The sequence below is a fragment of the Corythoichthys intestinalis genome, chromosome 11 (genome assembly GCF_030265065.1).
Source record: "Corythoichthys intestinalis isolate RoL2023-P3 chromosome 11, ASM3026506v1, whole genome shotgun sequence".
Lineage (NCBI taxonomy): Eukaryota > Metazoa > Chordata > Actinopteri > Syngnathiformes > Syngnathidae > Corythoichthys > Corythoichthys intestinalis.
The window spans coordinates 14,573,885-14,588,772 of record NC_080405.1 but is presented as its reverse complement, the minus strand read 5'-3'; the positions used below and the strand labels follow the sequence as shown (position 1 = coordinate 14,588,772).

Genomic DNA, 14,888 nt, shown 5'->3' with positions numbered 1-14,888 from the left:
TCTGAATGTCGTATGCAATTATCTTTTATAGATTACAGTATTTGTTAAGACACGGTGCATTGAAAATAACTATACACTGACAAAATTAACTGCATGACTTCTTACTTCTGGGAGTGGAAGAACGCAAGCATGGATATCACATATGTAGAGCGCTAAATGAAAAAGTTGGAGTAGGCAGTGTTTATAGCCGGCGGCCATCTTAAAGCAGTGGACTTCTCTGGTGTGTACTTTAAAAGCGAATTTCTTCACAAAAAAACTTGGCAAAAGCTTGACGGCTTTTCAAAGCGTTCCGTTATAAACTTTGTAACAAACCATATTAACCCGGCAATTGTTCAAGCTAGATGCTGACAAAATATATTTTTCAATAAGCAGTTAGATTTACACATCTCAAATATTTATGGTAAAACAACGCAGTTTTAAAATCACTTCTAAATTAATTAATGTAAATGTATTTTAAAATGCACACTACACTGACTTTGTTATATTTATTTGATGACACTGAAACAAAATCGCGGACAGTTGATGACGGTCATCCCGATTGGCTCATAGCACACATTACCATCTCTAGCTTTGTATGTGATATCTACGGTCACTAGCACAAGGACTGCCATCTTGCTAGTTTTCGTAGCAATATAAACGGAATTGTCACATTTAAGTTCCTATTTATTCCTGGCAGTTGAACGCCTGCTACAGACATGTGGTATGAAATTCTGCCCGGCCTCAGCATCATGACGGTGTGTCTAATCATTCCTGGCGTTGCCACCGCACAAATCCATAAATTCACCAATGGTGGCAAGGTGAGGTGCTAAGAGCTAATGTAGCTCTGCTAATAACAAATGTTTACTGTCACTATTTTCTTCTCCCTTGTTTTTGTACGCATTTTCACGTCCACGCAGGAGAAAAGAATCGCCCGGTATCCGTGGCAGTGGTACCTGATGGAGCGAGACAAGCGGGTATCGGGAACGGGACGCTACTTTGAATCCAAGGTGAAAGTTGCATTCTGTTAGCCGCAAGCACAACCTTGTTTCTTGACAAGATATCATCGCATCATAACTTTATTGACTCTTTATTTCTTTTCACAGGGACTCGAGAATATCCACTGATCAGAAGAACGACACGGAATAAAATAATTTGTTGTACATTAAAAGCAAAATTTATCTGGCATTAATTTGTGTCCATGTTATCAATTAAAATGTTCAAATGTATTACCGGTTGATTGGTTTGTATGGTGATCTTTAGCACTTTTAAAGAAAGCAGTACTTTTCACCTTTTACGTTAAATCGACATCGTACACTACTAAAGAAATGTCACAAAATATACATTTACAAATACATCTCCGGAGGGGTGCTGCATGACTTTTAAAAAAAAGCTGCCCGCACAACTTAATTAACTACGTATGTATATTTTAAAAAATAGTTTTTGTTTTATGCCTGTGGGGGTAGATTTGTGTCTTTATTATTCAATCTAAAAAATAAGTAGTTTCAATCAAAAAGTACATTTTCAATCAAAAAAAATGTTTGAATGCAAAAATAAATTTGAAACTCCAAAAAAAATGCATTTGAAATCTATTTCTTTGATTGAAAATACTTTTATTTATTTATTTATTTTTTATTTTATTTATTTATTTATTTTTTTTGATTGAAACAACTTTTTTGATTGAAGTAATTTAGTTTTGCGTTTGTCTTTATTATTCAATCAAAAAATAAGTTTGTTCAACCCAAAAAAATATTTTATAAAGAAAAATTACTTCAATCAAAATTTTTTAAAAATTCAATCATATAAAAAATATTTTTGAATGTGAAAAAGTATTTGAGACTCAGAAATTTGCATTTAAACACTTTATTTTTAATTGAAACTTTAATTGAAGTAATCCTTTTTGTGTTTGGGCCATAATATGGGTAGGACATTTGTGTGCAAATCATTCAATCCCAGAAAATGTTGCTTCACCCCCCGCCCCCCCAAAACATTTAAAAAAAAAAAAAAAAAAGGATTTTCAATCAAAGAAAAAAATCATTTGCAAAAAATAAAATTGCCCTTCCCTAATATATAAATAGAGAGAAAATATTTTTTTTTATTTGAAATATATTTTTTTTTATTTAAGTCACTTTTTTTGAAGAGCAAAAAGTTTTGAACTATTTTTTTTTTGTTAAAGTGATAAAAGTTTTGAACGCACTTTTTTTTTAGTGGAAAAGGTTTTGAAGGCACTTTTTTCTATTGAATCATTTTGACACAAAGATCGAACTTCGCCGCTACAGCCGACATGTTTGAGTGACAAGTGACTACCCCAATGGCGTAAAACAACCGAATTACAGTATTGTACTTGCATCCATGGGTAAGTGGCCAACAGCCAGTGGCTGTTGAGTTTACAGGTCTTGATTCACAACAAAGAAATTCAAGGAATAAAGAGTAATAAATTCATATACTTTGCAATTATTTCAAGGACTCCAATTTCCCTTCAAGTCTTTTGCACTTTTTTTCTAGTATTGATGTGAAATAGGTCTTAACTTGTATCCATGATGGTCTTTTAAAAGTCCTAAATTTGGCTTGTTGAGACCCTGACTGAGTAAAATTTAAGAAAGATCACCTGAAATATCAACATTTATGTATTTGTATTTCAATGGTGGGCAGAAATTGGTGTAATTTCAGTATTTTTTTAAGATTACGGTCTTAATAGGTATATACAGTGGGGAGAACAAGTATTTGATACACTGCCAATGGGTTTTACCATTGGCAGTGTATCAAATACTTGTTCTCCCCACTGTAACATGAAAATTAGACTAATGAAGACGACTTTTATTAATAATCTCATTCATCAACTGAAATGCTTTCAGGTTATGACACAAAACTAATGGAGAGGCAGCTTTAGTGACTAGCTCCATCTAGTGTTGAAGCCGAGAAGTGAAACAGTGTAGGCTGGACTCAAGCTTCTTGCCACGAATTTGAACAATCTTTTGTTTTCAAGTCATTTGAAAGTTGTTTTGAGGCTCCCATGATGCCACTCTCGGAAAAGTAGAAACGATTGAAAATGGCTACCTTAAATACCCTTTCTCATGACTGGTTTCCCCTGTGTACTGTGTAGGTCAATGAGATTGCCAAACAAAATATGTAGTCCAATAAGTAGTGCAAAAGGTACTCATAGAAAGAAGAATGTTCAAATTTATGCACCTGGTGCTAAAATGTGTCTTTTTTTTTTTTTTTTTCAAAATGTATCTACCGTAATTTTCATTCTGTTACTGTTTTCCCTCATTTTGCATCCTGTGCCTCATAGTCCAGTGTGTCTTATTTGTTGATTTATATAGGTTAATATATAACACTTTATTTGGCGGTGGCGTCATAAGACTGCCATGATTATAACATAACACTATCATGGGCATTACTGGATGTTTATGATAGATGTCATTCAGTGTTATCTGGCAAATTATGTCACTAACTCAATTTATGTCCAGTTCAGATCTTTTACATCCATTCAAAAGTGAGGTTATTTGCCAGATGACACTAAATGACATCTGTTATAAGCACTCATTAATGCTCATGACAGTGTCATAATTATGATTGTCTTATGGCGCCACTGTCAGTGTTAGCAAATATCATAACTAGTAATTAATGAAACAACTGAAACAGCAACTGAAGAAATAATTAGCTCAGAACTACATTTTGATTGTTATTTACATCTGTAGCGCTGCAATGCATGCTAGGAGGCATGTTGGAAGATAACGTTGGCAGCAGGAGGTTGACCATGTCCCCCAAGGGAGCAGTGATGGCCAAATGAAGCTTCTTGAAGCAATGAAGGTGGTTCATTTGGTCTTATGACAGTCATATGATGCCACTGTCAAATAAGTGTGATCACTTAATACCTTTTAGTGTAAATATCCCATAATACAGTGAGGACAGCTGCAGCTTATAATACGGTGCGGTTTATCTATGAACAAATGCCATTTTCGTGTCAAATTTGACGGGTGGCAGCTTATAGTCAGGTGCACTTTATAGTCTGAAAATTCCAGTAGACCCACTATTTTTATCCAATTCACATAAATCATACATAAAAATTTTCAGGACGGTAAGTGGCATTAAAGTTGTATACAGAATTTGCCAAAAACCAATGGTTTTCCCAAAATTCACCAAAAACTTTCCCATTCGTTTCTAATGGGAGTCCATTGCCATGTAGGTACTGTATGTAGTTCCATTTGTTTCTAATGGCCAACATTTCCCATTCATTTTCAAAGGCAGAAAAACATGGGTGGTTGAATTTTTTACCAAAAACTTACCGTTACAGCCCATTGACATTCAACTGGCACCCAAGTAAGTCAATGCCATTGACGGCCATGTACTGTATGTCCTTGCCAATGACGGTCATGTATGTCGATGCCATTGACAGCCAAATATCTCGATTCTATTGATGCCAATGTACTTGGATTCCATTAACACATATGTGTGTTGATGCCATTGAGGACCATGTACGTCAGAATATCAACAGTAAGTGACCTGTTATCAACAGGAAGTGACCCTGAAATTTCCTCAAATCAACAGTAAGTGACCTGAAATCAGCGGGATGTGACCCCATGGGGTTTACCTGCTAAAGCAAAAGGTTTTCTAGTTTAAGTCATTATTGCATATTTTCATCTCAGTTACATATTTTGTTAAAAAAAAAAAACAAAAAAAAAAAACAGTAATAGTTTAAGTAAAACTGCTGATCCACACAACCAATTATTTATGATGGAAACACTTGAAAATTATCATAAGAGCCCAAACTTTAGTTTGGCATTCTGATAGTTCAGGTCAGTTTTTGTTTGCTCCAAAACACAGGTATCTGTTGGTATAATAAAGTTGCTAAACAAAGTAGCATCCATTTTTAGGTTGTTCAAGTGGTATTTGATCAAACTTGAGCAGGGTGTGGTTTGAATTACAACAAAGGCCTGATTTTCTTTTACGATTACGCAGCTTCATTTTATGTCAGGGTCATATTTGGTTGGTAGCTGGAGTTTTCTCTCCAGCCATATTATAAGGCATTTTGTACATGTTGTCGCAAAACAATAACTTTTAATAGCTCAGATTCGCCACATGAAAACAAATGAAAGCAAATAGTTGAGCACAGTAGTAAAGTACAGTCTATCTATTTACATATATATACACACATGTATATACATATATTACAATAATCATTATCTCCTATCCTCTTTCTCTTTTATCTTCCTGTATATTTTCTCCTTGAAAATAGACAGGATCTTGGTCTCCCTTTTCTGACGTTCCTCCAGATTGAAAGATGCCAGCGCCCTCTTCTCGTCGGCGCTGTAGATCTGGTTCTCCTTTTGCAGACGCACGGCCTTCATGCGGCGATGCCTGCAGGCTAGACATTCATGTGAATTGAGTACACCCCAAGGAATTTGTTCAAAGTACGGTACTTGGGTACAAAAATAAATAAGAACGTAAAGAAACTCATACCTGCTACCACTCATCACGTATCCTGATTTCTCAAAGGCTGCAATCTCGTTGCTCGTCAGGCTAATTTCGCCTCTTTTTGGAATACGCTTCCCAGCTTTAACGTACTCTGCCATGGCCGCGCCTTCACCTGGCAGCAATGCGTGACCATAACTGGAGGATAAAGCGATACAAAACTGGAGTTTACCCGTTTTTGTTTCTTTGCAAGAAAGTGCTCATATGGAATTTTGGATCGTTCAGTGTGAGACCGAGATTTTATTTTAAACTGGCCAACTTACTCTAAAGGTTTCTCGTCCTGAGACAGGAGTGCGAGCGGCGCTTCAGGTCCCACGTCGGCAGAGCCTTTCTCAAACCAATTAATTTCGCCAGTTTCCTCCTCTTCTTCAGACTCTGCGCTTCTTGAGGACTTTCGGCTTTTTACCTTTTTTTTCTTGGACTTCTTGGACCTGAGACAGGGTTTATGCAGGTCATTAAAAGTCATCAAATGGATTTTGTTAAAAATCAGGCCTTAAAATGCATTAAACACAATGTTCGAGGCATTAACAACTATGTAAAGTTGCCGGTTACATTTTTTTAAAGCAATTTATTCATATAAATCAAAATTTGACTTATGTGTGCGTGGGTGCAGAGCTGACGTCAGAGGCGACGTTGTTTTTTGAAAGCGCGGTGAGGTGGGTGTGGGGCCAGTAAATGGAGTGTGTTTTGCCATTGTGTGCGGTTGGGCGTGGGCATTAAATTAGTTAAAAGTGGCATTAAAAATCATTAATTGAGATTTGCTGATACCTGTAGAAACTAGGGATGCAACAATACAGTTAACTCACGGTTCGGTACGATTTTCGATGCGAGGGACACGATTTTCGATTCAATACATTTAATGCTCTGAAACAAAAAAACAAAAAAAAAATTTTTATTTTGCTAACAAGCAAAAATAACAATAACATCATATAAACGTACATTTTTGTGCATAATATGTATGTGCTTACTACTTACTGATCTGAAGAAATTTTGTATAAAAGTGCTTGGAACAATCTTTACTGTTTGTAAAGTGAGGCGGAGCACACTGTAGATTGCTACAGCTCTCTTAGCAGCTAGGTTTACCACATGAGCAAAATATCCTATTTGTGGTCCGAGTCCATCAGTGTCACGTACTGAATTAACATTATTTGCAGCAGTATCTATAGTCACTGGTATGGATTTATTTGGCCTGCTCAACTTCCATTCATTCACGGCGGTTTTTAATTCATCAATGTAGTGTATGGACTACGTGTCCCATGATCACTCTGGGTTCATGCAGCCAATGGCACGGGATTTAACATAGCACATCGAAGTTGCTATTTGATGATATCTAGTGTGTGCAAGAGTGTTGTCGGAGCATTAAAAAAGTTAACCAACGCCACAGAAGTCACGTCTGCTCATTACTGCACAACACCAGCAGACGACAATCGACTTTCAGAAACAGGACGAGTACAAGTACAGCGCTCTAAATTTGCCACTCATTGTACAGCGGATCTGCACGACGTTGAAGCCGCCTCCTTGCTTTTGTCTTTCCTCACGAGCAATGATCCTCATGTGCCATAAATAAAAGCAGCTCCCGCCCAGTTTGGGGGAAGAAGGAAGGAGGGCTGCTAGAGGGGAGGGAGCTCTTTTTTTCTTTCAAGGCAAAATGGAGAGCTTGGCCTGCGCGCCAGACATTTTAGCGGAAGAAAAAAAAAGTTCGGAAAATACATTTTGGGAGCTTTTCATTTGGATCGAATGTTTTTGGGTATTGAATCAAAGAAGGCGCATCGAACGGTTCAATATAAAACCGAGTGTTGTTGCATCCTTAGTAGAAACCCTGTGAGAGAAAATGTGGCGTGTTTCAGTGTCTTTCTTTGCGTAGGAAAACAACTGCTGCAAGAACACTTACTTTTTGCTCTTATTTTTCTTGCTTCTCTTCTTCAGTTTGTCCTCTGAAAAATTCTTGGTCTTCTTTTCTTCATCTGAAATCACACCAAAGCAATACCATTTATAGAAGACATTACTGCAGCTTTTGCTGAAGTAAAAACAGCTTTTGTTACCACAACATCACAAGAGGCACAATTAGGGACCGAGATAGCAGACTGACATTGAATAAACGTTGATTTTCCATCTAAATCATGAGTATGGTTGACATCGAAATTTTCCACGTCAAGTGACATTGAAACAATGCTGTTCTATGGTAGGTCAGGCGAAAGGTTGTGTTAACATTGTTTTATAGTTGATGAACTAATGTTGACAAATAGTTGATTTAGGATTGGCCGGGAAATATGATTGAAAAGTCATTGAATTATGGATGAGCGGGCGTTTTGGTCGAAAACATAACATTGATTCAGCGTTGTTCCAATGTTATTAATTATCGAAATGATGTTTAGATTTTGTGAGGATTTCTACATTGGAACAACATTAATTGAAGGTGCAAAAGTGACGTTGATTCAACGATATAAGATCGACAACGAAACGTTGATCCAACATCTTTACAACGTCGGTCTGTTATCTGGGGAGGGTGTGCTCCAAGTTGTAGAAACATCAAAGTATTATCATTTGTAATGTGATGCACCTAAGTTCTGTGTACACTTCTTGGCAAAAGCTGTGAATTCATATCTGCATACAATTTGTTTTTCTTTTAATACTTAATACCCACCTTCCAAATCTGATGCCGAGCTGATACATTTTCCAATATCTTCGGCGGGTTCAAATTCATCAGAGCTGGTGGAGACAAGAAAACACAAGATTTAATTTCTGTGATTGACTACAATACAATAAATCTACATGCTTGAGTCAGAGGGCGAAACTTTTTCAACTTACTCTTCTTCTTTGACTCTTGGCGAAGACCCCCACACTTCGGGACAACGTTCCTCGCCGATCCTTTCTCTCTGCTCCAGCCGCCTACAACACACACAGTACACACACGTTAATTGACTGCTTGTGTTCGCCATCTTAAATCTATCTATTTAGAGTCTTTGAATCACAATATTCTAGACGTGTGATTGACCATGGATTCCCTGTAAAGTTGAACTAAATACTAATTAGTTTTATTGCTCAGTACACAAACCTTCTTTCATGAATAGTGCAGTGCATCAAAATATTCAAAAAAGAAGTAGACATTGACTTTTAAAAAAAAAGAAATTTAGGAATTGAAAATCAACTCTTTAAAATTGAAAAAAAAAATTACCAAATATGAAGACAACATTCTAGTCTATTCAAGGAAAGATTGGAAAGCCTCCTCAAAAGGTATATACTGACTATTAAGTGGGCAATGATTTAAGTGTTTTATTTAAAAAAAAGAACCATGATAAGCTTCTCTTATACTTAGGTTTGTCTGAGTACATTGTACAGTATAGGTACTGCCAGGGCCGCCCCAGGCCATTTGGGGGCCCTTAGCAAAATAATGCCAAGGGGCCCATATTTTTCGTCACAGTGTACTGTGAAACCCATACATGCAATCCAACCCATACGTCCATATGTTGTATATTAATCAGATTTTTCGTTTCTCTGCTCCAGAAGGATAAATTCTCTTCGACATATTCGGGCATCTATTTTCCAAGCAAGTTTGAGCACCAATCATTGCAAAGCAGGTTCAACGTCACTCCCCAGGTTGCCAGATTGTAATGACAAGAAAATGGATGTTTGCACCAATAAATGGCAATGCGCGACATATTATTCACAAAGCTCTATTAACAACGTATAAAATGTGGTTGCCAGATTGGGGGTTCTTAGTGGTCAGGGGCCCTAAGCAGCTGCATAGTTTGCGTATAGGCTGGGCCGGCCTTGGGTACTGCCCCGTTTACGAACGAGTTTCGTTACTACGCTGGTGACGTAACCCGAATTCCCGCATAAATCAGAATTAACCCTTTATGTACCCCTAAATTAGGCTTAATCTTGGAGTTAGCGGGGGTTTAATTAGTCGTTGGAGTTGATCTCAACATATTCCGTGGAGTGTGTCAGTTAATTGTTAGTTTCAGGGCTCCGGACTGGCTAAACTAGCGCGAGTCGATGTTGGTTGAAATGAACTCCATTGACCCCTGCTAACTTGAAGATTAAGCCTTATGTGAAAAATTCAGTTACATGCGATGACATTTTTCTGTTGTCATTTTTATGAGTTATTTTTATAAGTGAAAACGGACCGCGCATATAGTACTGTATTATACCACACGCTTTGATAGAGTGCAAAATGATTAAATCCGATTGAATTGATTTAATGTATACCTCGCCATGAATCGATGGTCCCGTCCTTCCTGTCGCCCGCGATCCCTGAAGCTGTTCGGAGATACACTCCTCCCTCGGCTGCGGAAGCGAGAACGGGATCCAAAGTGCCGGGGTAGTGGTAGGCTTGAAGATAATTATAAAGTACTATGACGGTAACTAGGGACTCAAAAAGGTTAAAAAAAAAAAAAAAAAGTCCAACTACACCACAAGCGGCTGGGTAACAGACGAACCTCTCGAGCAGCACGTGGTGCACAATCTGCTCGGGGTGTTGCCTGCGCCTGCTGATGACGTCGTCACAACAACGCTCGTGAAGCAATCGGGGAATGTGGGAAGTGGGACCTTTCCCTCTCTCTCTCTCTCTTTTTTTTTTTTTTTAAAATTAAACAACCACACAAACATTACAACATAAGTGGCATGGTAACAGACAACCATAATGAATTATCATTAATCCAGCATCAGAAATTACAATCACAAATACCTAAATTAAAAAAAAGAAATGATGAGAAAAAATATTTAAAAAGAAATAAAAAAAATAATAAAAGCAAAAGAAGTTTCCGAGGTAGTTCCGCTTGACTTCCGCATGTTTGCTCGCAACTTCCGTTTTAGAATTTCTCCATCCAAAACAACAGTGGAGCTGGAGTAATATTACTCATCAAAATTCCTTGAAAAAGACAATTTGGAGACACCGCATCCATCTGCCATCATCACGACGGGTGGACGGGAGGACAGCATGTTCATGAAGGCAGATGTGGAACCAAGCTCGTGCCACCACAAAGACAAGGTGTTTTCGTAGCTATGTTGCCACTGTGTTATGGAAGGTACAGTGGGGAGAACAAGTATTTGATACACTGCCAATGGGATTTCCCATTGGCAGTGTATCAAATACTTGTTCTCTCCACTGTATGTTCTTCCTATCCTTGCATTTTCATGTGTCCGGGGCTCAAAAAATACTACAGCTAAAATCTTGTGCATTAAAGTGCCCATGACACCAAAAAGCATGTTTATTTCATACTTTCCGCGGTATTTTATGCTCCTGAATGAAACAGACCGCTTGGATGTGTGTGGAAGCGATCGTTATATTTATTCAGTTTTTTGAATCCCGCGCTACGAAAATGACAGACTTCCGGCTGTGATCTCGGATTTAGGAAGAAGGCGGATGTGACGTGTACGGTAGAAGACCTCTTCGCTAGCTACCCGTGCTGTTGTGTGAGAAGGACTGCGGATTCGTCTAATTTAGCAGAGTATTTCCTTTATTTTTCGCACCATGCCGAAACGATGCGTTGCAGGCTTTTGTTCCAACGTCACGGGGAGTGATGTGAGCCTTTTTCGGTTCCCAAGAGATCCCGTTCGCCGGGAAGCATGGGTAAAGCAAGTACAACGAACGAGGGACAATTGGTCACCATCCAAATCCTCAGCGTTGTGTTCGGATCATTTTACTGAAGACTGTTTCGACCCTGTTCCTCTGCGGAAAGTTGAGATGGGACTTTCAGTGCAACATGCCAGAACCCTACTTGACACAGCTGTGCCAACAATTTCCCCCCGTCCTCAACATGGAGCTAGCGGCAGTGGGCAAAGCGCTCACAAATCTCTGAAGAGGAAGTCCGCTGCCATTGATAAGCGGACGAAAAAGGCTGCAGTTGAAGTAAGTAAGCGTTGTGTTTTATATAATGTAAAATACTGTAAACCCATTTCAGTGTGCTGCCAATAAATTAGCTTTAATTAAAAACCATCAAACAAAAAAATCACATTTGTTGCTGCTGTAATTATTTGCTGAATTATTCGCGCTTTACTATCAAACAATTCGTCTTGTTGACCTCAGAGGCTAGTGGTTATGGTACCTCATTTCATGCTTTAAATGATTTCTCTCATCACGTTTTGTGAATTTTGCGGGCTGCTAGCGCTAGCTAGCGCTAGCTGCGGGCTACTAGCGCTAGCTAGCGCTAGCTAGCGCTAGCAGCCCGTCTCCTACAATTGTAATCGCGCGGCGTTTATTCGAGTGATTGAATTGTGTCCTTTTCTTTTCAGTCGATGATACAAGAATACCAGGCCCATTCAAAGACACAGTGCGAAAGTGTTAATCCAGACGCGGATAATCCTGAGTTGGAAGAATTTGCCGCTGGGCCAGCTCCTAAATCGGTACGTGTAATGTGTTTTACAAAATGTTATAAAACATTTCCACTCAAAATATGACTTTTGACACCTGGTGTATGTGTCATAATAACATTCCCTAAACCTTTCTGTCTTTGGTTTTGGGGAAAATTCTTATTTTGCCATCTAGTTATCAAAATATGATTACATAGTCAATACATTTGAGGCTAATGAATAACTATAAACTTGATGTTGTCTGTGTACCCATAGGTCGACGAGTCCTGTCAGGTTTGTCTTTTGCCACCAAGTCAGACTGTTGCTGTTAGTGCTGCTTTGCAACCTCAAAGACGACATAAAGGTAATTCGAAGTACATTTTCAGTTGCTTCTAATTTAAGGAATTACCTATCGTTGCTATTAACAAACTTTCAAAACATCCATTTGACTTGTGCTTATTGAATTAATATAATACAGATTAAAGAAACATTTTTTTTTTAATATATATATATATATATATATATATATATATATATATATATATATATATATAAAATACCGAGTAAGGGCAAAGTGTTTACTATCATTATAATGTTTAAATGATTAACCTATAATAGGTTGGAACTTATCCAGTGTAAGTTTTTCATTGTCATAGCTGCCTTCCAAAATACATCACAGGCCAAATGTTTGGACACACCGTCTCTCATTAGTGCGTTTTCTTTATTTTTGTCACTATTTACATTGTAAATTCTCACTAAAGGTAATAAAACTATGTGCAATTATGTACTCAGCCAAAAAATGTGAAATATAACTAAAACATATAATATTCTAGTATCTTCAAAGTAGCCACCCTTTTCTCTGATTATTTTATTTTATTTTTTGTAATATAAAATAAAAAATAATAATATAATTTTCAAGTCTGATTGTTTTCTAATTCATTTGTTTGACAGGCTTACATAAAATCTATACTGCGGTTAAAATGAAAATTTTTATTGGGTTTCTCACACAATCATCAACATGTTATAGCAATAGGGGGAAGAAGATTGTGATCTATTGTGTGTATCTTTCAGGTGTCCAGACAACATCCGGGCCCCTCATGATGACTGTGGGTACCCAAACCTGCGTTGTTCACTCAGAGCTGAATGTTACCATCGACAGCTGGGACTCGGATGAAGAAATGTTGGTGTGCGAGGCTGATTCTGAGTATGACCTACCCACCGCACCTTCTGACTGCGAGTCCAGCGAGTCCGATTGTCCTGATATGGCTGCGGCCGACCCTGCGCCAGTTCCCAGCCGGGTATATCTAATCTACTGGGTCGCCCTCATTCAGCTCATTAGCCAGTGGGTCAGTTGTCCTGCGTGTGCCTGCAAGAAGGTCAACTGGGTCCCTTCTGAGGTCGGTACCATGTTGGTGCTGGCCTTGAAGTGTGCTGAGCCTGGATGTGGTCACACCGGAACATGGAACTCCCAACCATATGTCGGCAGAATTGCTGCTGGAAACATATTTCTTTCTGCAGCCATTTTATTTGCTGGTGCAACTGTGGGCAAAGTTCTGCGTGTGTTATCTCACATGGGTGTAGCTGTTTACTCCACTCGGTCGTACTTTCGCCATCAAGAACGCTACCTTCACCAAGCCATCAAAAGCGTGTGGCGAGAGCGGCAAATCTGGCTGTTGAGCCATCTACAAGCTGAGGGAGAGGAAATTGTTTGTGGTGGCGACGGACGAGCTGACTCACCCGGTCACAGTGCAAAATACGGGACTTACACGATGATGGAACTGCGGAAGCTAACCATCTTGGATGTGCAGATTGTGCAGGTAAATTAAACTTGTGAACAAAAGATGTTCGATATAAGCCTAATTCTTTATATATCATACTGTATGTTGCTTTGTTTTTTCCCAAATCTCAGAGTAACGAGGTAGGAGGTAGCTACCACATGGAGCCCGAAGGACTGGTTCGGTCACTGCGTGTGCTCGAGGAGTTTGTGCGTGTGGGAACTCTGGTGACAGAGGTGTGACTGTCAACAAGCTCGTCCGAGAACAGTTCCCACACATTGAGCATCTTTTTGACATCTGGCATATTGGCAAAGGTAATAAGATTCATTATCACAGCTTTATTTATAGCATATTTTACACACCTACATAATTGTCTTTCCAAGGTTTGAAGAAAAAGTTGCAGAACCTCTCTAAGCTGCGTGGATGTGAAGCCCTAAAACCCTGGATTGGCAGTATCATCAACCATTTATATTGGTCCGTGGCGTCAACGCGACCTGGGGACCCCAGACTCATCCTCGACAAGTGGGAGTCAGTACTGAGCCATGTTCAGAATGATCACTCGGGCTTCAAAGGCAGTTTCCCCAGGTGCAGCCATGGTCCTTTGGAAGGTCGGGAACGGAAAAAGCCTTGGCTCACGCCTCGTAAGTTTGCATTCCATTACAATAAGCACACTTATACTATTTCGCAAAATGCTTCTCTGTTCAAGTACAAATTTGATTCTGTCTGGTATTTTGCAGACACCAAGTTGACCAATGAGCTGGAGAAGCTGATCTGTGGCTCCAAACTGTTGGCTGACATTCGCCGGCTGTCTCCAGTCTACCAGACTTCCCACCTGGAAGCCTTCCACAGTCTGGTGAACCATTTTACACCCAAAATGTTCGCCTTTTCTTACGAGGGGATGCTCAGCAGGTATTATTGTAACAATTTTCTGCTGATTTATCCAGTATATTATCTCATGTCTTTGTTTTTTGTTGTCCCAATCACAATCTGATCGATTAAGACATTTTCAATATGAATATTAATATGGAAATACTATTCCATCCATGTTTTTTTTTTTTTTTTTTTTTAAGGACGATTGTGGCTGCTCTTCACTTCAATGAAAACGCCCATCGAGCCCACAGCTTAACCCGAGACGGAGTGGGGATTTATAGCATCCACTTTCCAAAATCAAAACAAGGCGGCCATGTTGTGCGCAAAGTTTTGGAGAACCCTACATTTGGTAAGTACGCATTACTAATCCTGTCAATTGAACTCATTGTTGTAAATTATTGGGTGTCATCGTAATGTACAAACCTTTGGACACTTTATTACTGGATACAGTGTCAAGTGTGTTTTTAGAATCTGTCCCATTTTTGCTTGATATTTGCAAGA

The 14,888-nt window shown here is 38.8% G+C and overlaps 3 protein-coding genes across 4 annotated transcripts; 2 read left to right on the top strand and 1 right to left on the bottom strand.

Annotated features, from left to right (window-relative positions):
• Positions 1-562: 562 nt before the first annotated feature.
• ndufa1 (NADH:ubiquinone oxidoreductase subunit A1) lies at positions 563-1,168 on the top strand. The gene is made up of 3 exons (XM_057850474.1): positions 563-797; positions 897-986; positions 1,083-1,168. The coding sequence occupies exons 1-3, from the start codon at positions 696-698 to the stop codon at positions 1,101-1,103; spliced, it is 213 nt and encodes a 70-aa protein (XP_057706457.1). The 5' UTR covers positions 563-695; the 3' UTR covers positions 1,104-1,168.
• A 3,784-nt stretch (positions 1,169-4,952) lies between these two features.
• On the bottom strand, positions 4,953-10,182 carry LOC130924375 (NKAP-like protein). 2 transcript variants are annotated; one of them, XM_057850910.1, is made up of 8 exons: positions 9,891-10,182; positions 9,661-9,783; positions 8,260-8,340; positions 8,096-8,160; positions 7,343-7,415; positions 5,715-5,882; positions 5,440-5,589; positions 4,953-5,344 (listed from the first exon to the last, which is right to left on the bottom strand). In XM_057850910.1, the coding sequence occupies exons 2-8, from the start codon at positions 9,666-9,668 to the stop codon at positions 5,167-5,169; spliced, it is 723 nt and encodes a 240-aa protein (XP_057706893.1). In that variant the 5' UTR covers positions 9,669-9,783; positions 9,891-10,182; the 3' UTR covers positions 4,953-5,166. The 2 variants fall into 2 exon arrangements, with proteins under 2 accessions (XP_057706893.1, XP_057706892.1); XM_057850909.1 differs by having other exon boundaries at positions 9,661-10,182.
• A 454-nt stretch (positions 10,183-10,636) lies between these two features.
• On the top strand, positions 10,637-14,046 carry LOC130924217 (uncharacterized). Its single transcript, XM_057850638.1, has 6 exons — positions 10,637-11,302; positions 11,686-11,796; positions 12,019-12,106; positions 12,814-13,559; positions 13,652-13,831; positions 13,901-14,046. Exons 1-5 carry the CDS (start codon positions 10,925-10,927, stop codon positions 13,757-13,759), a joined length of 1,431 nt encoding a protein of 476 aa, XP_057706621.1. The 5' UTR covers positions 10,637-10,924; the 3' UTR covers positions 13,760-13,831; positions 13,901-14,046.
• Positions 14,047-14,888: the final 842 nt, after the last annotated feature.

Coding starts and splice junctions, on each gene's coding strand:
- LOC130924375 (XM_057850909.1), bottom strand. Junction 5,883..7,342: donor AAGAAAAATAAGAGCAAAAA/GTAAGTGTTCTT, acceptor ACCCTGTCTCAG/GTCCAAGAAGTCCAAGAAAA. Junction 5,345..5,439: donor TACGTGATGAGTGGTAGCAG/GTATGAGTTTCT, acceptor ATGAATGTCTAG/CCTGCAGGCATCGCCGCATG.
- ndufa1 (XM_057850474.1), top strand. CDS start 696: ATGTGGTATGAAATTCTGCCCGGCCTCAGCATCATGACGGTGTGTCTA. Junction 798..896: donor AATTCACCAATGGTGGCAAG/GTGAGGTGCTAA, acceptor ACGTCCACGCAG/GAGAAAAGAATCGCCCGGTA. Junction 987..1,082: donor GACGCTACTTTGAATCCAAG/GTGAAAGTTGCA, acceptor TTCTTTTCACAG/GGACTCGAGAATATCCACTG.
- LOC130924217 (XM_057850638.1), top strand. CDS start 10,925: ATGCCGAAACGATGCGTTGCAGGCTTTTGTTCCAACGTCACGGGGAGT. Junction 12,107..12,813: donor ACCTCAAAGACGACATAAAG/GTAATTCGAAGT, acceptor TGTATCTTTCAG/GTGTCCAGACAACATCCGGG. Junction 13,560..13,651: donor TGGATGTGCAGATTGTGCAG/GTAAATTAAACT, acceptor CCCAAATCTCAG/AGTAACGAGGTAGGAGGTAG.